Consider the following 26492-nt stretch of genomic DNA (forward strand, 5'->3'; position numbering starts at 1 on the left):
CTGTACAGAAATGAATGTTTTAAAATAAAAACTTTTTTAAAAAGAGCTATGTACAGTATATCTTTGAATGCCCAGAGTCCATCTCTTTACAAGACCATCAACCTTCTTAAACTAACAGCCACTCACATTTGAGCACCTCCAAATACTTGCTTGACATGCTTGAGTACAACACTGTGAGGCAGATACCATTTTTGGGGGGCCACACCGTGGCAAAACATGGAATCTTAATTTCTTCGATCAGGGACCAAACCCACACGCCCTGCATTGGACGCTGGGCCACCAGGGAAGCCCCAAGGTAGACACTTGTATCCCCATTTTACAGACACAGAAACAAGCACAGAGGTCCCACAGCTGCTAAGTACACTGTTACCCAAGCAGCCCAGCTTTTCAAATACTGGGGTTCCATCATCTCGTTGTCTAATTTCAGTGTTTTTAAGATATTATATGATTTCTACTTTTATAGCTTATTTCACATTTATAACACTTCAGTTTTAGGTGCCTGGTTGGCACATGAATATCTTAAAAGGTTTTTGGCTGTATTTTTTTTTTTTTTAATGACATCCTGGAAATATGAATTTCCTGAGTCAGGGTATTAATAAAATAAGCAAAATATGTAATAAAGAAGTTCTAAAATGTCTTTAGAATATGCCTATAAAAACCCATCCTTTCTTGAGGAGAAGTTGGAGCTCAAGGGTCCCTGGGAAATAACTGCTTTTCAGAGCCAGGAAATCTCCCTCTCATGGTCTCACTTCGTCACCATTCACACTGGTGACTAAGTGGGTCTAAGGCTGCCATGGGAACAAGCGTCACTAACTCAACAAGAGATATTTATAAAACTTTATACTAAGACACAACATATAGACACCCAGTTCCTCTCCATGCTCGAAACTTACAGGCTTACTAGCCAGGCATGGCCTACCCAGGGAGAGGGGTGAGGCCTCTGTGGAGTCAGCCAGCCCTCTGGGGACGGCGCAGTCGCACGCCATAGCTGAGCACAGAGCCAGGCACCTGTGGACCTCGGTGCTGCAGGAGGCAGCTATTAACACATTCTAGGTTGAGGAAACCGCATTAAGTGAGCTTACTGCAAAGCTTCTGAGCCTTTGTGAATCCTACATGAGTTTGCAGTGTTTCCCAAATTTATCTAATTCCTGTCCCTCAGAAAACCAACTACCATCTTGTCGAACTAGTAGTTTAGGAAGCTGTTGCTGTAAGAGACTTTTTTCTTTTTCAGGTTAGTGGTTGGAGACTGAGAATGTACCCCCTCTTAGAAAACAGTACTAAATGTAATCAAATGCCCACCAAAGGGAAGAAAAGTAAACCATAAAGTAGTTAAAACAAAAAAGCATCCTAGGTTTCACCTTTAACAGGATGTCACAGGCCTGCTTCCTTTTCCAGCTGTGGCCCCTTGGCACTACTGTTCCTGGTCTCAACCCGTGCCTTCGAGTGAAACACATTAAGAGGGTTCCTTCTGGAAGCCATCGCCCTAGTGGGCCAGGTGCTCCTGTGCAGGAATTAGAGGATAGATAAGCATGATCTTGAAAGAGAATGTCATGGTTATTCTTCCATTTTAAATTTTCTATGATGAACCAATACTCTTATATTCACAGTTTAGGAATAGTTGAGTATTCACTGAAGCAAAGTTCTAGTTTTCTCTGAGAAAATGGCTTAAATCTTTCCCATGTCTACATATAACAATCATAACAGCTCAAAAAGAAATTAGTCATAGCAAGGCTTCTATTGACTTCTTCAGTATAGAATACCCAAACACAAACACACAGGATACCTTAAGAAAATCGATAGCTTTATTTTTCCTCAATATACATTTAGAAAACTGGTCTAAGAGGTTTCATGAGATAGACCAGAGGACTATATACAAACTCAGGAATTCCAGATCAGCAAGACAAAGTGCACGAATGACACACTCTTCCCCAGGGCCCTGGAGCCTAGGACCGTCCCAGCAGAGGTGAGGCAAGCTCCTGGATGGCTTTTGAGTTCAACTGAGGAATCGTGCTGATCTTCAGGAGTTTGCTGCTTGCATACTTATTCTTGATGGCCTGCAGAAGTCATCAGCGATTAAGCACACATCAGGAGCCCCCCACGACGCCCCCAACCTTACACCTTATTCCTAGTCTAATTTACAAGTATCAAAGGGCCAGATCCACAATCTCCAAAGGGTATGATGATGCCAAACCAGTAAAGATCACAAGTGCACTAGGCAGGGGTCCCCAACCTCTGGGATCGAATGCCTGATGACCTGAGGTGGAGCTAATGTAAAAATAATAGAAATAAAGTACACAATGAATGTAATTGTGCTTTAGTCATCTCGAAATTATGCCCCCCATCCCATCCATGGAAAAATTGTCTTCTATGAAACTGGTCCCTGGTGCTGAAAAGGTTGATGAACACTGCTCTAGGGCAATTTCCTGCCATGCCTAGGAATGGATAAAACCCAGCTGGTAGCACAGGTGACGGGGAACAAACGATTTCAAGGTCCAGAGAGCAGACTTTCTCTCACAAGCGGTGGAGATAGGAGCTGTTTATCATATCTAGTGCCATTGGGACGTAACAAATTTACCAGCACTGGAGCAGTAACTGGCCATAAAGATGAGCGGTAACTGGTGCTCAGGTCCCAGAGGACACTCTCAGGATCGAAACACACTGCTTCCCTGGTGTGCTAAGTCATGCTGAAGCTACAAGGAAGGACGCACGCCAGACCGTGAGGACACCTGCTCTCGCCACCAGACCCTGGGTGAGCCCTGATACTCAGCATCACACAGGCACAGGACAGCACCCTGTCTCCCCTGGTTTCTCCTCTCAGGTGGGCCATAAAGAGACAGACGCCGGCCGCCAGGACTCTTCCTGAATGGGCTGCTTGCCTCGCCTCCTTCACCACGCTTGCTGTTCAGGTGCACTGTAGTGTTAGTTGCTCAGTTGTGTCCAGCTCTTTGCAACCCTATGGCGTGGAGTCCACTAGGCTCCTCTGTCCATGGGATTCTCTAGGCAAGAATAGAGGCTCTTCCCCACCCAGGGACTGAACCACATCACTTATGTCTCCCACACTGGCAGGTGGCTTCTTTACCACTAGTGTCACTTGGGCAGTCCCTCTCAGTCACTGTCCTAAAAGATGCTGGACAAAGGCCCTGCATGAGGTCACCCGAATACCCAAGCCTTCCAGAGGGCCACTCAAGCCGGGCCCTTACATGCAGGTTGGCATTCCCTGCTCGCGGTGCGCCCGCCCCAGAAAGTTGGGTGGAACATGGGTAATGCACTGAACAGCTGCCTGGGGCTGGACACAGGGAGCCCATCTACCTTGTTGTAAAGGCCGTCAGCTCTCAGGGTTTATCTGTATGCTCCAGCCCCTGGTCTACTAGAGAAAGATAACATGTGTGAAACAGACTCACACACATGCCAAAATATTTACATGAAGATGCAAACACATACACATCCGTCCTCTCATACCCTGAACCCGTAACCTAGAGTCTGACCAGGTGCGGGAAGAGTACTCACGGTGAACTTGGTCATGTTCTCGTTGACACGCACGACGTTTTTGGCCATGTGCCGCATGACCTCCAGCACCTCGCTCTCTGTGTAGCCGGTGTAATACTGCTGCTTTAAGTTCTGGAACACAGTGCAAAGCAGCCGCGAGATGAAATCCCCTCTCCCTTAGGAGAGCACATCTTACATATGCTGACATTAGTGATGTAAAAGCTATAAAAATATCCTTCCCTGCTGGAAATTCAGCCTCAGCCTCAACCACTATCGCAGTATCAGCAAAGCTGCCAGGAAACACAGGATGACTCTGGCTCTGAGCTGGACTAAGTTAAGACACTACAAAAACTCTCAGCTCAATCAAATGGCGAAGGTCCCAAATAATTACATTTTAAAGAAGGTTGCACAGATAAGTAGGTTAGTTCAACTAACAAAGCTTTCAGGCTTGCCTCTGTCGCCACACTGAAAGGGGAAGGAAAGAGGGACACAGTATAAACAGCCCAGAAAGGGCTGACATTAAGGGCACGCCTCAGTCCCCGCTTAACAGCCCAGCGTGGCAGCGTCCAGTGGGGAGTTGAAAGCCCAGATATCCATCCTGGCAGTCAGGGGAAGAGGTTCAGGACTAGGAAATAAACCGGGGGACTTCCCTGGTGGCTCAGTGGTTAAGAATCCACCTGCTACAAAAATATACAGTGGAGAAAAGACAATCTCTTTCACAAATGGTGCTGGGAAAACTGGTCAACCACCTGTGAAAGAATGAAACTAGAACACTTTCTAAACACCATACACAAAAATAAACCAAAATGGATTAAAAATCTAAATGTAAGACCATAAACTATAAAACTCTTAGAGGAAAACATTGGCAGAACACTCTCTGACATAAATCACAGCAATATCCTCTATGACCCACCTATCAGAGTAATGGAAATAAAAACAAAAATAAACAAATGGGACCTAATTAAACTTAAAAGCTTTTGCACAACGAAGCAAACTATAATCAAGGTGAAAAGGCAGCCTTCAGAATAGGAGAAAATAATAGCAAACAAAACAACTGACAAAGAATTAATCTCCAAAATATACAAGTAGCTCATGCAGCTCAATACCAGAAAAATAAACGACCCCAATCAAAAAGTGGGCCAAAGAACTAAATAGATATTTCTCTAAAGAAAACATACAGATGACTAACAAGCACATGAAAAGATGCTCAACATCACTCATTAACAGAGAAATGCAAATCAAAACCACAATGAGGTACCATCTCACACCAGTCAGAATGGCTGCGATCCAAAAGTCTACAAGCAATAAATGCTGGAGAGGGTGCTGGAGAAAAGGGAACCCTCTCACACTGTTGGTAGGAATGCAAACTGGTACAGCCACTACGGAGAATAGTCTGGAGATTCCTTAAAAAACTGGAAATAGAATTGCCATACAACCCAGCAATCCCACTGCTGGGCATACATACCAAGGAAATCAGAATTGAAAGAGACACATGTACCCCAGTGTTCAGCGCAGGACTTTTTACAATAGCCAGGATATGGAAGCAACCTAGATGTCCATTGGCAGACGAATGGATAAGGAAGTTGTGGTACATAAACACAATGGAATATTACTCGGCTATAAAAAAGAATGTATTTGAGTCAGTTCTAATGAGATGGATGAAATTGGAGCCTATTATACAGAGTGAAGTCAGAAAGAGAAACACCAATACAGTATATTAACACATATATATGGAATTTAGAAAGATGGTAACGATGACCCTACATGCAAGACAGCAAAAGAGACACAGATGTAAAGAACGGATTTTTGGACTATGTGGGAGAAGGTGAGGGTGGGATGATTTGAGAGAATAGCATTGAAACATGTATATTCAGTTCAGATCAGTTCAGTCGCGTCCGACTCTTTGCGACCCCATGAATTGCAGGACGCCAGGCCTCCTTGTCCAGCACCAACTCCCAGAGTTCACTCAGACTCATGTCCATCGAGTCAGTGATGCCATCCAGCCATCTCATCCTCTGTCATCCCCTTCTCCTCCTGCCCCCAATCCCTCCCATCATAAGGGTCTTTTCCAATGAGTCAACTCTCCACATGAGGTGGCCAAAGTATTTGAGTTTCAGCTTTAGCATCATTCCTCCCAAAGAACACCCAGGACTGATCTCCTTTAGAATGGACTGCTTGGATCTCCTTGCAGTCCAAGGGATTCTCAAGAGTCTTCTCCAACACCACAGTTCAAAAGCATCAATTCTTCGGCGCTCAGCTTTCTTCACAGTCCAACTCTCACATCCATACATGACCACAGGAAAAACCATAGCCTTGACTAGACGGACCTTTGCTGGCAAAGTAATGTCTCTGCTTTTTAATATGCTGTCTAGGTTGGTCATAACTTTCCTTCCAAGGGGTAAGCATCTTTTAATTTCATGGCTGCAATCACCATCTGCAGGGATTTTGGAGCCCAGAAAAATAAAGTCTGACACTGCTTCCACTGTTTCCCCATCTATTTCCCATGAAGTGATGGGACCAGATGCCATGATCTTCGTTTTCTGAGTGTTGAGCTTTAAGTCAACTTTTTCACTCTCCACTTTCACTTTCATCAAGAGGCTTTTTAGTTCCTCTTCACTTTCTGCCATAAGGGTGGTGTCATCTGCATATCTAAGGTTATTGATATTTCTCCCGGCAATCTTGATTCCAGCTTTGTGCTTCTTCCAGCCCAGCATTTCTCATGATGTATTCTGCATATAAGTTAAATAAGCAGGGTGATAATATACAGCCTTGATGTACTCCTTTTCCTATTTGGAACCAGTCTGTTGTCCCATGTCTAGTTTTAACTGTTGCTTCCTGACCTGCATACAGGTTTCTCAAGAGGTAGGTCAGGTGGTCTGGTATTCCCATCTCTTTCAGAATTTTCCACAGTTTATTGTAAAAGCAGAGACATTACTTTGCCAACAAAGGTCCGTCTAGTCAAGGCTATGGTTTTTCCAGTGGTCATGTATGGATGTGAAAGTTGCACTGTGAAGAAAGCTGAGTGCCGAAGAATTGATGCTTTTGAACTGTGGTGTTGGAGAAGACTCTTGAGAGTCCCTTGGACTGCAAGGAGATCCAACCAGTCCATTCTAAAGGAGTGTTCTTTAGAACACTCAGTTCTAAAGAACAGTCCTGGGTGTTCTTTGGAAGGAATGATGCTAAAGCTGAAACTCCAGTATTGGCCACCTCATGTGAAGAGTTGACTCACTGGAAAAGACTCTGAGGCTGGGAGGGATTGGGGGCAGGAGGAGAAGGGGATGACAGAGGATGAGACAGCTGGATGGCATCACCGACTCGATGGACATGAGTTTGGGTGAATTCTGGGAGTTGGTGATGGACAGGGAGGCCTGGCGTTCTGCAATTCATGGGGTCGCAAAGAGTTGGACATGACTGAATGACTGAACTTAATGGAACTGAATTGTGATCCACACAGTCAAAGGCTTTGGCATAGTCAAAACAGATGACCAGTGCAAGCTCGATGCATAAAGCAAGGCAATGAAAGCCAGTGCTCTGGGACAACCCAGAGAGATGGGGTGGGGAGGGAGGCAGGAAGGGGGTTCAGGGACGCATGTACACCTGTGGCTGATTCATGTCGATGTATGACAAAAACCACCGCAATATTGTAAAGTAATTAGCCTCCAATTAAATTAATTAATTTTTTTTAAAAAGAGAATCCACCTGCTACCACTATTTACAATAGCTAGGACAAGCGAACTAGATGTCCACCAACAGATGACTGGATAAAGAAGCTGTGGTACATATGTACAATGGAAAACTACTCAGCCATAAACAGGAAAGCATTTGAGTCAGTGCTAATGAAGTGGATGAACCTAGAGCCTATCATACAGAGTGAAGTAAGTCAAAAAGAGAAAAACAAAATATCGTATATTTACACATGCATATGGAATCTAGACAGATGGTACTGATGAAGCTATTTGCAGGGCAGTGATGGAGATGCAGACACACAGAACAGACTTAGGGACACAGGGGGAGGGGGAAGGAAAAGGCAGGACAAATGCAGAGAGAGTAGCATGGAAACATACACACTGCCATATGTAAAACAGACAGCCAGTAGGAATTTGCTTTATGACCCAGGGAACTCAAACCAGGGCTCTGTGACAACCTAGAGGGGTGTGATGGGGTGGGAGGTGGAAGGGAGGTTCAAGAGGGAGGGGACATAGGTATACCTGTGGCTGATTCATGTTGATGTACGGCAGAAACCAAGACAATACTGTACAGCAATTATCCTTCAATTTAAAAAAAAAAAAAAAAAAGGAATTCACCTGCTAATGCAGGGAACACGGGTTCAATCCCTGGTCCAGGAAGATTTCACATGCCATGGGGCAACTAAGCCCACGCATTATACCCAGAAAAGCACTGCAGTAAGAAGCCCATGCACAGTGACTACAGTAGCCCTGCTTGCCACAACCAGAGAAAACCCGCGCTCAACAAGGGAGGCCTAGCACAGCCAAAAATAAATAAATTAAAAAAAAAAAAAAAGAAAGAAACTGGGACATAAGCAGCAATCTAAGCTATGAAACCCAAAAGAATTATGACTTCCCAGGTGGCACCAGTGGTAAAGAACACCTGCCAATGCAGGAGACACAAGAGAAGCAAGTTTGATCCCTGGGTCAGGGAGGCATGGCCATGATCCCCTGCAGCGGGGCATGGCAACCCACCGCAGTATTCTTGCCTGGAGATTCTCATGGACAGAGGAGACTGGCAGGCTACAGCCCAGAGGGTTGCAAAAGAGTCGGGCACGACTGAAGGAACTTGGGCACACAACACACAGGGCTCTCTTGTTGGGCCCTCATGGTTAAGAACGAGAAAAGCCACAGCACTCAGAAGCATGTACACCCAGCCTCCCAGAGAACAAAATTTAAGCAAAAAAGACAGCTGTTGACTGATAGTAAGACTTATTTTGCATGAAGATATGTAACCTGACGATTTCAGTTTGTGATAAAATTCTAAAAGCTAAAACACACCACTTTCATATGCACAATATAATTGGGAAAATAAACCACAATATAACCTTAATCCTAAAATAGTTTAAAGGAAAAAAGAAGTAAGCAAGAGTGAATCTGATGTAACACACAGCTACTGGCATTTTGATATTAACTGCCAGTAAACAGGGAGGCCTACAGTTGCTAGGTTTAGAGCCAAGGAAGCAGCTCTAATTGACTAAAATGGGCCACTGGTACCAAGATCACGTGCCCTCCGTGGACCAGTGACTTTTTGTCTCCAATTTTGTGTGTGTTTTTTAATGTTTTTAATTGGAGGAAAATTGCTTTGCAATGTTTTGTTGGTTTCTGCTATACAACAGCGTTAATAAACCATTGTTGTTGTTCAGTCGCTCAGTCATGTCCGACTCTGCGACCCCATGGACTGCAGCCGCCAGGCTTCCATGTTCTTCACCATCTCCTGGAGTTTGCTCAAACTCATGTCATATATGCCCCTCTATTAAACCTCCCTCCCACCTCCCCATCCTTGCCTATTTTTATGTCAAATAATCTCAAATCTATAGAAAAACTGAAAGAATAAAATAATGAATATCTGTATAGTCTTTGTGCAGATTCATCAGTTCTTAATATTTCACCACTTTCTCTCCTCCTCTTCTCCTCCCCTGCCACTCACTCATAGCATCTGCAACTCACTTTCACACGGTTCAGCAAAAGTTGTATGTGATATGTGAAGCCATCGAATGGCTGAACCATGTGAAAGTGAGTCGTAGGACTTCCCTGGTGGTTCAGGGGTTATGAAGCCGCCTGCCAATACAAGGGATATAGGTTCGATCCCTGGTTCCAGGAGATTCCACATGCTGTGCTGCAAATAAGCCCGTGTGCCGCAACTATTGAGCTTGCGCTCTAGAGCCCACAAGTCGAAACTACTGAAATATGTGCAGCCTAGAACTGCAATGAGGAGCCTGTGCAGCACAACTATAGAGTAGCCCCCTCACCACCATGAGAGAAAGCCTGCATGAGCAACAAGACCCAGCGTAGTCAAAAATAAATGAAAATAAATTATGGAAAAGGAAGTGAGTCGCAGACACCATGACACATCACTTCTAAATGTTTCACAAGTATCTCCTAAAAACTATTGATATTTTCCTCCCTAGCCACAATAACTTTATCACATAAGAAACATCAACAGTTCCACAGTATCATCTATTATACAGTCAATATTCAAATCTCTCCAATTGCTGCAAAAATATCTTTTACAGATTTTTTTTTTTTAATATATATCCAGGGTCCAATAAGGTACACACAGTCCATTTGGTTGCTGTTGTCTTTGGTGTTTAATTTCAAACTCCCATTTTCTTGGCTTTAAGTGACACTGACTTTTTTGAAGGATCCAGGCCAGCTGGTTTGAGAATTTCCCACATTCTGGATTTGTCTGTTTCCTGATGGCTAGATTCAAATACAACATTTTGAACATGAATTGTCGATAGGGGAAAATGCATACTTCCTACTGCATGAGAAGGAGGTCAAGTCAGGTTGTCAAAGATACAGGTTTTCTTCAGAATCACTATGCAACTGAGGGGTGATACTTGGAGAACAATATGAATCTTGTTCTCCAAAATTATTTTACCTAATCCTTATAATCATCAATTGATGATCCTTGCTGGAATCAATTGTCACTGGGGGTTTAAAAATGGTGGGTTTCTATCTCTACCATTATTTCTAATTAGCTGGGCTTTCTACTGAATTTTTTTTTAACTCCCTCCCTCTCTTCCTCATCTTCCTTTCTTCCTTTTTTATCATTATGGACTCATGCATTTTTTAATGCATTATAATCTATTGGATCATAATTCTTTTTAATACTCAACTGTAGTCAGAAGGAACCCTTTCAAGCCAGTTTCTATGTCCTCTTTTGACGTAACCCCATTGATGTTTGAGAATTTGCTTGCTCCCTGTTATAAACTGCTCTAGGCTCACCGTGTACTTCCCCTGCCATAGTTCTGAAATCAGATATTTCTCAAAGGAGCCCTAGTTCCTAGTGGGTCATGCCTTGAGTATCTAAGATGAGAGCACTAGGCATCTTCATTGCTACTGGGTTATCACTCTTTCTGGTCCTTTCATTATTAATTTATTGATGTTTCTAAAACAGAATTAATATTACAGGGTTTTCTTTTTGTTTGTTAACAATATTTTATCTTCTTACAGTGAGAGTTTTCATCCTTAATAACATGAATGTTTATTTGCTCAGTCATGTCAAACTCTATGCAATCCCATAGATGGTCTCCTCTGTCGAATTCTCCAGGCAAGAATACTGGAGTGGGTTGCCATTCCCTTCTCCAGAGATCTTACCGACCCAGAGATCGAACCTGGGTCTCCGCATTGCAGGCAGACTCTTCACTGTCTGAGCCACCAAGGAAGGTCTACTCTTATTTGCTTTATCCTACAACATACTTTCAGAATTCTAACAGACTACTACCTCCTATTAACAGATTAGTGAACCTCCCAAGTAAGCTTTAAATGTGACCTTTTTTGTTCATTTTATTGACCTTCACATCCCACTATAGATGCACAGTCAGAATGCTGTGTTCAAAAGCTACCAGAATTAATTCTTCTCTCTGTTGCCACTCTGAATATATAGTAACATTTTTCTGCTTAATTCCAGTTCAGGATTTGCATAGAATGCCAATATTGTTCAAAAGTCAAAAAAGTTACATTACGTTGTATACAAGCTAATAAAAAATTATAACCAGGAGTCCTGCTTCCCCATACCCACACCCAGAGGTATCCATCTTCATTCATTTCCATTTATATGTTTTTTGAAAAATGAGCAAATACATCACACACATACATATCCCCTCTCTCTTATTTCCATTCTTTCTTATATAAATGTAAACTCTATCGACTGTGTAGAGGAACAGGTTCACCATGGCGCCCTGGCAATCTTGCATGTATCCATCACAGGCCATGCAGACAAAGGTTGGAACCACATGGATCTGCCTTGGCTTTGTGATCTTGTGATAAGATGGGGTCTTATTGCCTCCTGGGTTCAGCTAATGTGTTTTCTCTGCTGTTTGTGGACTCTAAAACTGCTTAATAGGAACCTCCCTGGTAGTCCAGCAGCTAAGACTCTGTGCTCCCAATGCAGGGGATCCCTCATCAGGGAACTAGATCCCACATGCTGCAACTAAGACCTGGTGTAGCCAAATAAATAAGTGCTTTTTTAAAAAAAAATATAAATAAATAAAACTGTTTAGTGGTGGTCAAGAGTGGGCTCGTCCACAAAACTGCTCCTCTGACTGCAGGCAACAGTCCCCTATGTTTCACTGCTATCCTTTTTGATGTTCGAAACAAGAACCCAGGGAGCAGCTGACATCTTTGACTACTTGAATGAACCTGAAAGTGGCTCAATTCATCTTTACCCTTCTAAACAAGGTCAGGTCTTGGCCCTATTTTGTCTTATGCGCTTGACAACTTGCTTGTTTCACTTAACAAAATAACCCAGAAATCTTCTTGCCTCAGTTCTAGTGGCCTTCCTCACTCTTGACGATGCTGTAACACATGTGTAATATACCACGGCATAGTCCCCCAGTCTCCACCTGCATCATTCCAGAGGCTCTTTTTGGCCTGTGGACTTTTAACAGCTATTTCAAGTATAGCACTGTGAAAATGCTAAAACATTTCATATCAAGAGGCCCTAAAATATAGCTAGTACATTTCTTCTTAAACTCAATACTCACCCATTTTCCTTGGCCTAGAACCTTCTGGGAGAGGCAGGAAGCGGCTGCCGCCACCTTGGAAGGGTGATAGTGCACCATGTCATAGTCAACGAGAGTCAGCTCCATCAAGTATTTGGCTAAAGTGTGCTGTTCAACATCGACCTACGAAAAAACAGCCGGAGATGGAAAGAAGCACGGCTGTTACTACTCTCCTGAAAAATTCTGGGTGAGATCTAGGAACTCAAAGCCACTGAAATCTCTTTTCCTTCCCAGGCATTGATCTGTTCCCCAGCATATTACAAACACAGAACATAAAGTCTTTTAAGAACTGACAAGTATTAGGACTTGTCTAAGAAATGTTTCCTATCAACTCATAAGCTTTCTTTTCATTGGATCATTTCTGGGATGAGACAACAAACAGCAAAATAAAGTCTCCTAGAGAACTGGAGGCACTTACCTCCCCAGCTTTCGACGCCCGCCTTAAAAAATGTAGCGGCAGCGGTCGACCCAGCTCAAATTTCAGTTCCTTCAAAATCAGAGTTTCCATTTCTCGAATTTGAGAACTGGTATAAGCATTGTCAGTGATGTAAACAAAGTCTTCGATGTTTGGAGAAAACATTTCCTCATACTTGGAAGCCAAGAGCAGTGCCGTAATGCCAACCAGCTGAAGCTTCTTACGAGAGACTGGCTGAACCTAAAGAAGAACAATGTGCCAGAAGTCTTAACCAAGGAGAACGGGGGCTCTGGGTGGAGGAAAGTGAGAGCAAACCAAATCCTGGAGAAGCCCACATCAGCCCTGCTCACACCTCTCTTAAGGCCCAGGAACCTCAGCACTGACCAGCCACCACCACAGCATGCGGCACCTGCCTGTCATGGAGTGCTCGCTCTGTGCCAGGCACAGGGCTGAGATTCAATCATCTCATCGAATCCTCACAAAAATCCTGGGCAGTACATATTTTTTCCCTCACAATTAGATAGCCTGAGAAGAGATGCAGACACCAGCCCAAGATCAGTCAATTGCTGACAGGGAAGAATTAGCCTGATGACCAAGCTCCCAGGCAGTGCTCTGCTCGCATCGTCCTGGCTTGAGTGTCTGGGGAAGCCCCAATGTGGCACTCAGCATGGTCTGAGTCACGATGTGGCCAACCGAAAAAGCAGGAGTTTAACAGGTGAGGAGGGCCAAGGAAGGGGGGCCTCAAGCGTTCCTTTAATCCTCACCAAAAGTACACTTATTATTCAGCCTGAAGACCCTTCCAGAGATGCTTCAGTGTCAGAGGAAACCTAAATCTAGAGTGTAAGTCCTTCTCTTGACTTTTTTTTTTTAAACTAGGAATTTGCGTGTTTTGCTTTAACTCTCAGTATTGAAAATCTGCCAAAAATATGACAATGCTTTCTATACCACTGAGGATTTTTGGACAATGAAAACCAATGGCTCTATGGTTGCTTAGCATTTTGCAGACTCTCAGGGTCATTATTATCAACACAGATATTACTGTATTGTTTGGGCAGCACTGTAATTGACCTACACCTATATTATAAATGTTGACTTTAAATAAATAAAACCTTAGGGCTTCCCTGGTGATCCAGTGTCTAAGACTCCAAACTCTCAATGCAGAGGGCCTGGGTTCAACCCTTGGTTGGGGAACCAGACCCCACATGCTGCAACTAAGACCTGGTGCAGCCAAATAAATTAATTAAAAATAAATCAATAAATCCTTACCTGCAGGACTACCAGTTGGTAGATAACACATTAGAGGTCAAGGTCTGGCATTTCTTCTCAGTGTTCTTGCACTACTGTAGATATTTTGATGATTATTTCTGCCTCTCAGCTTCATTTCTTACCTTCCTCTTTGCTTTAGACCTCACATTCTGAGTATACTCCCCACACATCCCTCCAGCCCTTTTAAGAAAACTCTCCTCCCTCTTCTACAGTCATTCAATGCTATGACTGGCTGGAAGCCATTAAGTTCTCTAGCTAAACTCTTCATCTTTCACATAAGAGAGCTTAACACCAAAGAGTACTGAACTATGGAAACTGTGCAAGTGGGCCTGGAGAACCAGCCTCCAAAGGCACCGTGGGCTTCAGATGGACTTTCAGACCATCTGCTGGTTTGTCTCCTTTGATGAATGGTTGTGGTGAGACAGCATCTCCTCTGGGCACTTTTCAGCAGGCTGACCTAAAAGCAATGGTCAGCATTCCTGGAAGTGTGACATGCTTGAACTACCGCCTTCCCTAGCACTTGAAGTTCTTTGGCATCTCATAAACTGGCCTTTGGTCTTTTCTTCTGCGCAGAGTCCCCAAAGCGGGCTCACCTGTAAATATCGGTCCATGACGGCAACACACATGTACAGCGTTTCCTGCAGCAGCCTGAACTTGGAGTGCACTTGCACCAGCCAGTCCACCAGGATGGCACGCATGCGGCCGTTTATGTCTCTCCCATCTAGGAAATGTGGGTTTATGGACTGCAGAACCTGTGGGTGGAATTGAAAAGTTTAAAAAGCTGACTTCGGTGAACAACAAGGTCCTGCTTTAGCTATAGTCAATGTCCTGTGATAAACCATAATGGAAAAGGATACAAGAAAGAACATATATGTATATATAACCGAGTCATTTTGCTGTACAGCAGTAATTAACACATTGTAATTCAACTATGCTATGCTATGCTAAGTCACTTCAGTCGTGTCCGACTGTGTGTGACCCCATAGACGGCAGCCCACCAGGCTCCGCGGTCCCTGGAATTCTCCAGGCAAGAACACTGGAGTGGGTTGCCATGTCCTTCTCCAATGCATGAAAGTGAAAAGTAAAAGTGAAGTCGCTCCGTCGTGTCCGACTCTTAGCGACCCCATGGACTGCAGCCCACCAGGCTCCTCTGTCCATGGGATTTTCCAGCCAAGAGTACTGGAGTGGGGTGCCATTAAATAAATTTTTTTTAAAGTAAAAAAAAAAAGCGAATTTCATTTCCTTCCCAGCTGTGTGGCAGATTCCACACTGCTGTACAACAAAACCACAAAGGCCCTCTCACCTCAAGCTGCCTTAGATACTGGTAGATATCCTTTACGTAGTCACTGCAGAGCTGAGGGTTCTCCCAGTCCTCGGTATCAATATCCTCAATTTTGCAGAGCAAGGCATCAGAAAAAGCTTGGCAGAGGTTCTCCTCCTTCATGGAGATGTCCTGAGGTGTGGGAGAAGGACCCTGTACCCACAAGGGAAAGCGCATGGACCTTAGGAGCAGACTTGATCACAAATGCAGGGTCAACTGGTTAAAAGCATCACATGCATTTTTATAAATAATAAAGCCCCAACAAATACATTTCAGAGTAAGAGGTGAATAATTCAAGTAGATGAAGTGTTTGGAGATAAACTCTTCTGTTTAAAAATGGTCTCATCCTTCAGTTAAAAATGTACTTTAGTCAAAAAAAAAAAAAATGCTCTAATTTTACTCAAAATGAAAACCCAGGTCCTCACAGTGTACGCCCAGGTAGGGCTTATGGGCCCTACATGATCTGGCCCTTCCCTCTTCCCTTGCTAACCCATCGCTTACTTCTCTCCCCACTGTTAGCTCCTCATCAGCCTCCTGGTCAGCCCTCCCTCACCACAAGCAGGCTCCCTCTTCCCAGAAGGCTCAGTCCTTGTATCCACGTGGGTAATTCCCTCACGTTCTTCTTCAAGTTTTGCTTAAGTGTTATCTTTTCAATTAGATTTACCCCTATTTAAAATTACCATCTGTTTCTATAGCGTCCCCCCCTCCCCCAACACACACACGTTTCATCTCTCTAGTGTTTTACCCAACGAATCTATAACCTCCTAATATACCACAGAGGAGAGGCCGGGGTGCCCTCTGCTCCTGGGTGATGTAACGGCCCTAGGGTGGCCAATGGCAGCAGTGAGGTGGGGGTGCACCCCACTCCTGGGCGTTCTTCAGCATCAGTTCCTTTCCCAGAGCCCCTCCCAGGTGACTCCAGCAGGGCCTTTGCCTTGGCCCCCGGATGGCACACTGACCAACATTCAATGGCCAGTGAAGGTTTACACGCTCAACGAGGACCAGCAGGGGGACAACCAGGGCACAGGGCATGTCATTCAGCTACATGAGGTGGCTGAAGGGCATGTCCCTGCAAGTCAGGGCCTGATAAAATGGTCCACTGGAAAAGGGAATGGCAAATCACTTACTATTCTTGCCTTGAGAACCCCACGAACACTATGAAAACGCAAAAAGACATGACAATGAAAGATGAGCCCTCCAGGTCGGTAGGTGTCCATGATGCTAATGGGGAAGAGCAGAGAAAACAGCTCCAAAAGAATGAAGAGGCTGAGCCAAAGGTAAACAACGCCCAGTTGTGGATGTGTCTGGTGGTGAAAGTAAAGTCCGATGCTGTTAAAAAACATTACATAGGAACCTGGAATGTTCAGTCCATGACTCGAGGTAAATTGGATATGGTCAAACAGAAGATGGCAAAAGCGAATATTGACATTTTAGGAATCAGTGAAATAAAATGGACGGGAATGGACGAATTTAATTCAGATGACCATTATATCTACTACTGTGGAAAAGAATCCCTTAGAAGAAATGGAGTAGCCCTCATGGTCAACAAAAGAGTCCAAAATGCAGTTACTTGGGTGCAATCTCAAAAACAACAGAATGATGTCAGTTAATTTCCAAGACAAACCATTCAATATCACAATAATCCAAGTCTATGCCCCAACCACTAATGCCGAAGCTGAACTATTTTATGAAGACCTATAAGACCTATTGGAACTAATACCAAAAATGATGTCCTTTATCACAGGGGACTGGAATGCAAAAGTAGGAAGTCAAGAGATATCTGGAGTAACACACAAGTTTGGCCCTGGAGTACAAAATGAAGCTGGGCAAAAGCTAACAGTTTTGCCAGGAGAATGCACTGATCATAGCAAACACCCTCTTCCAACAACACAAGAGACAACTCTACACAAGGACATCACCTGATGGTCAATACCAAAATCAGACTGATTATATTCTTTGCACCCGAAGATGGAGAAGCTCTATACAGTCAGCAAAAACAAGAGCAGGAGCTGACTGTGACTCAGATCATCAGCTCCTTATTGCAAAATTCAGGCTCAATTTGAAGAAAGTAGGGAAAACTACTAGGCCATTCAGGTATGACCTAAATCAAATCCCTTATGATTATACAGTGGAGGTGACGAATAGATTCAAGAGACTAAATCTGACAGAATGCCTGAAGATCTATGGATGAAAATTCGTACCACTGTACAGGATTGGTGATTAAAACCATCCCCAAGAAAAAGAAATGGCAAGAAGGCAAAGTGGTTGCCTCAGGAGGTCTTACAAATAGCTGAGAAAAGAAGAGAAGAGAAAGGCAAAGGAGGAAAAGAAAGGTATACATATCTGAATGCAGAGTTCCAAAGAATAGCAAGGAGAGATAAGAAAGCCTTCCTAAATGAACAATGCGAAGAAACAGAGGAAAACAACAGAATGGGAAAGACTAGAGATCTCTTCAAGAAAATTAGAGATACCAAGGGAACATTTCATGCAAAGATGGATACTACAAAGGACAGAAATGGTATAGATCTAACAGAAGCAGAAGATATTAAGAAGAGGTGGCAAGAATACACAGAAGAACTGTATGAAAAAGGTCTTAATGATCCAGATAACAACAATGGTGTGTGATCACTCACCTACAGCCAGACATCCTGGAATGGGAAGTCAAGTGGGCCCTAGGAAGCATCACTATGAACAAAGCTAGTGGAGGTGATGGAATTCTAGCTGAACTATTTCTAATCCTAAGAGATGATGCTGTGAAAATGCTGTACTCAATATGCTAGCAAATTTGGAAAACTCAGCAGTGGTCACAGGACTGGAAATGGTCAGTTTTCATTCCAATCTCAAAGAAGAGCAATGCCAAACAATGTTCAAACTATTGCACAATTGCACTTATTTCACATACTAGCAAGGTAATGCTCAAAATCTTTCATGCTGGGCTTCAACGATAAGTGAATTGAGAACTTCCAGATGTTCAAGCTGAATTTAAAAAAGAGAAGAACCAGAGACCAAACTGCCAACATCCATTGGATCACAAAAAAAAGCAAGGGAATTCCAAATATCTACTTCTGCTTCATTGACTAAACTAAAGCCTTTGACTGTGTAGATCACAACAAACTGTGGAAAATTCTGAAAGAGATGGGAATACCAGACCACCTGACCTGCCTCTTGAGAAACCTATATGCAGGTCAGGAAGCAACAGTTAGAACTGGACATGGAACAACAGACTGGTTCCAAATTGGTTCCAATATACATCAAGGCTGTATATTGTCACCCTGCTTATTTAACTCTTATTTAGCAGAGTAAACCATACGAAATACCAGGCTGGATGAAGCACAAGCTGGAATCAAGATTGCGGGAAGAAATATCAACAACCTCAGATATACAGATGATACCACACTAATGGCATAAAGCGAAGAGGAACTAAAGAGACTTTTTCTTTTTTTAAGAGACTTCATGGTGAAAGAGGACAGTGAAAAAGTTGGCTTAAAACATTCAAAACACTTGGCACAACATTCAAAAAACTATGATTATGGCATCTAGTAATATCACTTCATGGCAAATAGAGATGGAAAAAAGTGAAAACAGTGACAGATTTTATTTTCTTGGGCTCCAAAATCATTGCAGACAGTGACTGCAGCCAGAAAATTAAACGATACTTGCTCTTTGTAAGAATAGCTATGACAAACCTGGACAGTGTATTAAAAAGCAAACAACCTTTGCCAACAAAGGTCCGTACAGTCAAAGCTATGGTTTTTCCAATAGTCAAGTACATATGCGACAGCTGGACCATAAGGAAGGCTGAGTGCCGAAGAATTAATGCTTTCAAACTGTGGTGCTGGAGAAGATTCTTGAGAGTCCCTTGGACAACAAGGTGATCAAACCAGTCAATCCTAAAGGATCAACCCTGAATATTCATTGAAGGATTGATGCTGAAGCTGAAGCTCCAATACCTTGGCCACCCGATACGCAGCCAACTCATTGGAAAAGACCCTGATGCTGGGAAAGATTGAAGGCAAGAGGAGAAGGGGGCAACAGAGGTTGAGATGCTTGGATGGTATTGCTGACTCAATGGACATGAGTTTCAGCAAAGTCAAGGAGATGTGAAGGACAGAGAAACCTGGTGTGCTGCAGTTCATGGGATCAAGAGAGTCAGGCACCACCTAGCGACTGAACAACAATATATCACAGACTTTATTTATATATTATGCATATTATTTTCTACTTCTACCAGAATGTAAGTTCTATAACCTTACATTTATTCAAACTGATTTTGTCCACTAAGGTATCTCAAATACCTATATCATCCCTGACACATTTTTTTTGGCATGGTTGCTCAGTCATGTCTGTTTCTTTGCCACCCACCGGACTATACCACCAGCCTCCTCTGTCCATGGTATTTCCCAGGCAAGAATACTGGACTGGGTTTCCATTTCCTTCTCCAGAGGATCTTGCCAACCCAGGGATTGAACCCACATGTCTGGTTCACCCAGGAGGAAAAATCCTCCTGGTAGGTGGATTTTTTTTTTTTTTAACCACTGCTAGACCTGGGAAGGCCCCCTGACATATAGTAGGGTTCAGTAAATATTTACTGAGTGTAAGAAACTTAGACACCTAGGTTCAGAGATTCCTAGAACTGATCATTTACTTTGGCAGTGCCCTCTTGAGCAAGTGTAATGTTTTCTTCTGATCAACTAATTTATTCTAAATTGAGAAAGTATTTGACATGAAAAAGCAGGAAAGCACATTCCAGCCTATGAATAAAACAGGAGGAAGCAAAGACTGAGCAAGTAGATACCCAGTATTTTATTTTCTTATCGTGACTGGGTGATTATTAAAAAAAAAAAAAAATTACACAAATTAAAATTGTATGGAGTTAAAACAAGCATTTAGTAATGAAGCATAAATAAACCATTACTTTTTTTTTTTTTTTTAAAGAATAAGAGGTACTTCTCAAAGTATAGCCTAGGACTGCTAGGCTGTAAGAATACATATTAATGTAATAAAATATAGAAAGAAAGAGAAGGCAGGATAATAAACAAATTTAACTTACATAAAAACTCAACGATGACAGTTTCCAGTCTTAGAAAAGAAGAAAACAGTAACAGCCACAGGATATGTAGCAATTCAAATCATGCCCTTCCCTCTTAAAGAAAAGGTCTTGAATTGAGGAAGGGCCAGGTGAGCAAGAGGTATACAGGTATAACTCATCTACTAAAGAATTTAAGAACTACTAGAAGGAATAAGAAAAGCTACCTGAGGTCCTAGGGAGAAACCTAGTAAGGTCTTCAGAGAGCGCACAACTCATTGAGTAGGCAAAGGCACATGAGTACAAAGTCCCAGGGAAGCCAAGAAATCAAGGCAAGTCTGGGGACTAAGCACTGATTTGAGAATGGAGAGCGTAGTGTATGAGGTGACAGAAACCGACTGGAAAGGTGAGGGAGACCATGGCTAGGGAGCTTAGATTTTATCCAAAGGGAAGTGAATACCCTGAAGGCACTGAGCAAGAGTGACTAGAATCAGATGTGTGTTTTAATAAGTATGTGCAGCTTCAGTTTAAGGTTTCCTTTTTAGGGATAATCGTCATTACTCTCCCCAGGAGGAGCAATCAGTACCAGGAAGCCTGGTTTAAGAAGACAGAAGTATACTACTATAAAGCTACAGGCATCAAGACAGTATGGTATTGGTACAAAAACAGAAATACAGACCAATGGAACAGGATAGAAAGTGTAGAGATAAACCCTCGCACCTACGGGCACTTTATTGTTGAGAAAGGAGCCAAGAATATACAATGAAGCAAAGATAGCCCCTTCAACACATGGTGCTGGGAAAACTGGACAGATACACGTAAAAGAAGGAAATTAGAACACTTCCTAACACCATACACTGGAGAAGGAAATGGCAACCCACTCCAGTGTTCCTGCCTGGAGAATCCCAGGGACGGGGAAACCTGGTGGGCTGCCGTCTATGGGGTCGCACAGAGTCGGACACGACTGAAGTGACTGAGCAGCAACACCATACACAAAGATAAACACAAAATAGATTAAAGACCTAAATGTAAGACCAGAAAATGTAAAAATCTTACAGGAAGACATAGGCAGTACACTCTGACATAAATCACCAGCACGATCCTCTCTGACCCACTTCCAAGACTAATGGAAATAAAAATATACAAATGGGACCTAATTTAACTTACAAGCATTTTGCACAGCAAAGGAAATAAACAAGATGAAAAGACAACCCTCAGAATGAGAAAAAATAATTGCAAACAAATCAAATGACAAAGAGTTAATCTCCAAAATATACAAGCAGCTCCTGCAGCTCCATATCAAAAAAACAAACAACACACTCAGAAAAGTGGCAGAAGACCTTCTTTGGAGACATTTCTCCAAAGAAGACAGACAGATGACCAATAAACACATGAAAAGATGCTCTCAACATCTCTCATTATTAGAGAACTACAAATCAAAACCACAATGGGGCACCATCTCACACCAGTCAGAATGGCCATCATGAAAAATCTACAAACAATAAATACTGGAGAGGATGTGGAGAAAAGGAATCCCTCTTGTGCTGTTGGTGGGAATGTAAATTGACATAGGCACTATGGAGAACAATATAGAGATTCCTTTAAAAACTAGAAATAAGACTACTGTGTGATCCGGCAATCCCACTACTGGCATATACCCTGAAGAAACCACAATTCAAAACGACATGTATACCCCAATGTTCACTGCAGCTCTATTTATTAATACAATGAACAGGACATGAAAATAGCCTAGATGTCCATTGACAGATGAATGGATAAATAAGCTGTGGTACTGATATACAATGGAATATACTCAGCCATAAAGGGAACAAATTTGAGTCAGATGAACTGAGGTGGACAAACCTAAAGCCTGTTATACAGAGTGAAATAAGTCAGAAAAACAAACATAGCATATGAATGCATAAATATGGGATCTAGAAAAATGGTACCGATGAACTTATCTGCAGGGCAGGAACAGACACACAGACGTAGAGAACAGACTTGTGGACATGGAGGGGGAACAGAGAGGAGAGGACAAACTGAGAGTAGCCATGAAATATACACATCACCGTGTGTAAAAGAGACAGCAAGCGGGAAGCTGCCGTATGACACGGGGGCCCAGCCCTGCGCTCTGCAACAACCTACAGGGGTGGGATGGAGTGGGAGGTGGGAGGGAGGTGCAAGGAGGGGATATATGTATGCTTATGGCTGATTCACCTGTTGTACAGCAGAAACCAACAGTACGTTGCAAAGCAATTACCATCCAGTTAAAAACAAATAAAAATAAATTTTAAAGAAGAATAAGACAGAAATATGTACTTCAGATGCCTTAGCAGCTTGAATATTCACCTGTGTCTACTCAGAAGCACACCTAAGTTTAGTCATATCCAAAAGCCACCAGGATAAGACAAGGATAATTGGTCTGGGCCTTAATTTAGAATTTCTTGAAAGCATTCCTTTTGGTCTCCAACATAACTGAATTATTATAAAATCCTTTCTAAGATCTCGCTTGCCTCTGGAGATAATAACCTAAGTTCTGTGAGCCAACTGTGCACTGGCCAAACTGTCCAGTGTCTGCTGCGTGCAAAGATACCAGGCATCAACTAGTTGTCCAACACAAAAGTGGTCCTAGAGCAAAAGCTTCACATGAGATTGATGAATGAGTTCTGTGAGTTGTCAGAGACAACTGAAAAGTAGGCTCAGAAACAATAAAGTTGTGAGACTGTGCTGAACTTGAGACATGGTTCTTTGGTAAAGGATGTGTGGAGTGTGAAAAAAAGCTACCGGAGTTCTCCCAGCACCAACATTTAATGAATCGGGTCTGTTAAGAGAGCAGATTAATATGCATATGCAGGGCTTCCCTGGTGGTCCAGTGATTAATAATCTGCCTGTCAATGCAGGGGATGTGGGTCAATTCCTGGTTGGTGAGCTAAGATCCCACATGCCAGAGGGGAACTAAGCCTGGCCGCCACAACTAGAGAGTCTGTACGCAGCAACAAAAGACCCCACAAGCCACAACTAAGACCCAATGCAGCCAAATAAATTATAAATATGCAAATATGTAGGTGTAAATACCTATATATTTAATAATAAAAGTTTTTTTTTTAATTATATTTTACTTTCAGCTGCTCTAGGACTTGTTGTGCGGGCTTTTCTCTTGCTGCAGGAGTTAGGCCTACTCTCTAGTTGCGGTGCTCAGGCTTCTCATGGTGGCTTCTCTTGTTGCTGGTACACAGGTTTAGTTGCTTCTCATCACGTGGGATCCTCCTGGCCCGGGGGTCAAACCCCCACATCCTGCACTGGCAGGAAGATTCTTCACCACTGAGCCACCAGAGAAGCCCCAAGGTTCTTTTATTTTCTAGATTTATAATAGATAATGTCAACTCAGTGCAATAAGGAAGGACTCCAAGAAAAACTGTTGATTCCAGTCAGAGTTCACGATTTGCAGCAGTAACTGTGTATACGCGCATACACAAGCATACTCAGTTGTAGTATGCTCTGTTCTTCCATGAGTGAAGATCTCAGAATTCCAAGCTTCCACCCCCTTCACAGGCAAGTTCATTCCTATAGTGAATTATTTTTAATAAAATCTATCAAATTTTCCTCTGGGATCATGAAATTTATTTAGGTATTAAGGTATTTAACTTTGTTACTCAAGGTCATAACATTATGTTAAGGTACCATTACTACAAAGATGTTCATTTTCTACACTGTTGTCTTAAAGCAGAGCTCCTGCTATCAATGTTCTTCAAAAGTGACAGTGACGATAAAGGTGCCCTTACACCATAGCCCCAAACTGGCTACTCTGTTAAGTATGCTTGTAAATTCAGAATTTCCTACCTTTGGAGCCAACACATCCATCTGCACTGGTTTCACAGAAGCAGTAGGTTTCGGGTGCTTGTTGACATTTGTTGTTTTGGTGGGTGGAACAGGTACTTTAGTGTTCTGGGCTTTCTGAAATGAAAAAGAAATGTAAAGAGGGCAAGACAGCCTGTGTTGCCACTGAGTGCTCTACAGGGTCAACCTAGTGTGCAGAGGTGCAGCCCTCACAGTTGTTACCTTAGCTACTTGTATGGCTCGGGTTGTAACCCGATTTCCAATTTCTTCTAAAACTGCCCGCCTGATAGTCACATGACTTTTAGGTTTAGAATTAACTCCCGTGTCATTATTCTCTAAATCGGTGGACACCTAAAAAAAACAAAAAAACAAGGAAACAAATTACTGAAAGTTGAGATAATTTACAATACTTTGCTGGTGTCAGATCCTCAGGTTCAGAATTGATTTGGCAATGGTGAATCTACTGAGGTCTATCTGCGAGAGGGAAAGGCAAATTTTAGGAAGTCTAAAAATGCTACTTTCTATTTATAACATCACTCTAAATTAGGCAAATACACTCATTCACTTTTTTTTTTAATCCCACTAAGAGCTTCACAGGTAAGTGGCTATTTCCTATATGGACCCTGTATATGAATGGCATCTATTTAAAAAACTTTCTGGACAGAGATGAGTAACAGGTGCAATTAAGATACAATATTAAAAAAGCTGTTTAAAAGCCAGATGTTTAAAACCTAAACTAGGTTTTGATTCTACAAATAAGTGCTCAGATTGGCAACATCTTTAAAGACAGCCTTTTAGCTATGAGGGTGCCATAGCATGTGAGCTCTCTTTTATTAGGGATATTTAGAAAAGTTTTCATGGGTAAAATAGTTTTATCTCAAATTCAGAGAAACTGTGAATTGTATGAAATAAAAATTGTTAACATGTGTTAGAATGCACTTAGAAACAAAAACTTGTTAGTAAAAACAAGAAAAGTTTTACATAGAAAAGTTTGTTTTATTATATGTGATAAACATTTCAGGAGAAAAAAACAGCATGTACTATTCTTGATAATTTGGGGTCCTAATTTTAACATATTTTCCAACAGAGGGTTTGAATGGACCTACCAGAACAGATAGATGGGCAGGGGAATATGCAAGCCTTACCTGAATAGAAGAGAATTTGAGTATGAAAGCACTTTATGGGTAGTTTAGACAAAAATTACTTATCAGTTTGACTCACATTCACAAAAGGATTACAGTTAAATACAGAATGTATTCAACTTATTAGGATCCTCAAAAGTCACACTGTTCAAGTCACTGCCAATTTTAAAAAGTGTTCGAAATTTCCTGTGGGTTGAAGTGGTAATCTAGGTCAATCCATCTGGAAGGGGAAATCAGCAGCTTTTAACAAGCCTACAGCCAGGAGGATGGAGCTCAGGTGTGTCAGGGCCCCCTACTTTTCAGCAAGGAAAAAAGCAGATCCAGGTACGATTCAAACCCACAGAAAAAATCCACACAACCATTAACACTTTGTTTTTTGCAAAGATGAAATAAATGAATTTGGACCTTCTTTTAGTCTGCCATATGGCTCCAAATAATATCTCTATTACATCTGAGTAAAGGAAATTACTTTTTTAAAGGGACAAGACCATACATTGGCGAACTTAGCCTTGTAAGACTTCGTGTGCAGAAATAAAGAGGAAACTCATACAAAGTGAAATGTGCAAACATTTGAAAAACAGCCATAGCTGTTGCTTGATTACACATTTGAAATACTTTTCAGCCTGCGGAATTTCTTCGTCCTTCTCCCCTTCCCCACCGCTGATTCCTTAGCTGGCAAGGACTGAAAGAGGAAGAAAACCCCAAGAAGCTGTATTTAGATAACTCTCTTGACAACAAAGCGCTCTCGGGAACCCCTTGCCCAGTCCTAGGCCCAGCGCTCCAGGGACTCACTTGACAAGTGCCAGGCCCGAGGCGTTTTCCTACACTTCCCTCGCCCCGCGGAAGGGACTGCCAGGCCAGGAGCCAGCACCGGGAGAGCGGAAGCAAGGCGGGGAGAAGTCAGCCGTAGGGGATAGGCCTCAGGGCCGGCCAGGCCCCAGGGCCCAAGCCGACGGCAGGAAGAGGAAAGCGGCGCAGCTTGGAACGAAGTTCAAAGCCGAGGAGAAAGAGAAGCGAAAGTCGGCGGAGCAGGCAGCGCGGCCGGGCCCAGGACCGTGCGGAGGGTCGCCGGCCCACTCACCGTCGGGCGTCGGAGCAGCGCCATGAGGAAACGGACAAGCAAGAGTGGCAGCCCCGCCCAGGGAAGGACGCGGACTGGACACAGAGAGGACTAGCTTCCGCCGCGAAGTTAGGACAGCGCTCCGGGCCCGCAAGCTGAAGATCTTCGAGAAGTCGTCTAGTTCCAGGATTCAAATACCGCGCCG

At 42.9% G+C, this 26492-nt stretch overlaps 1 protein-coding gene across 1 annotated transcript; it reads right to left on the reverse strand.

The window, feature by feature from the left end:
• Positions 1 to 1780: 1780 nt before the first annotated feature.
• CCNB2 (cyclin B2) lies at positions 1781 to 26464 on the reverse strand. The gene is made up of 9 exons (XM_061431151.1): positions 26309 to 26464; positions 24308 to 24436; positions 24089 to 24202; positions 15205 to 15375; positions 14495 to 14653; positions 12639 to 12875; positions 12203 to 12343; positions 3508 to 3618; positions 1781 to 2054 (listed from the first exon to the last, which is right to left on the reverse strand). Exons 1-9 carry the CDS (start codon positions 26330 to 26332, stop codon positions 1944 to 1946), a joined length of 1197 nt encoding a protein of 398 aa, XP_061287135.1. The 5' UTR covers positions 26333 to 26464; the 3' UTR covers positions 1781 to 1943.
• Between the last annotated feature and the right edge of the window lie 28 nt (positions 26465 to 26492).

The sequence above is a fragment of the Bos javanicus genome, chromosome 10 (assembly GCF_032452875.1).
Source record: "Bos javanicus breed banteng chromosome 10, ARS-OSU_banteng_1.0, whole genome shotgun sequence".
NCBI lineage: Eukaryota > Metazoa > Chordata > Mammalia > Artiodactyla > Bovidae > Bos > Bos javanicus.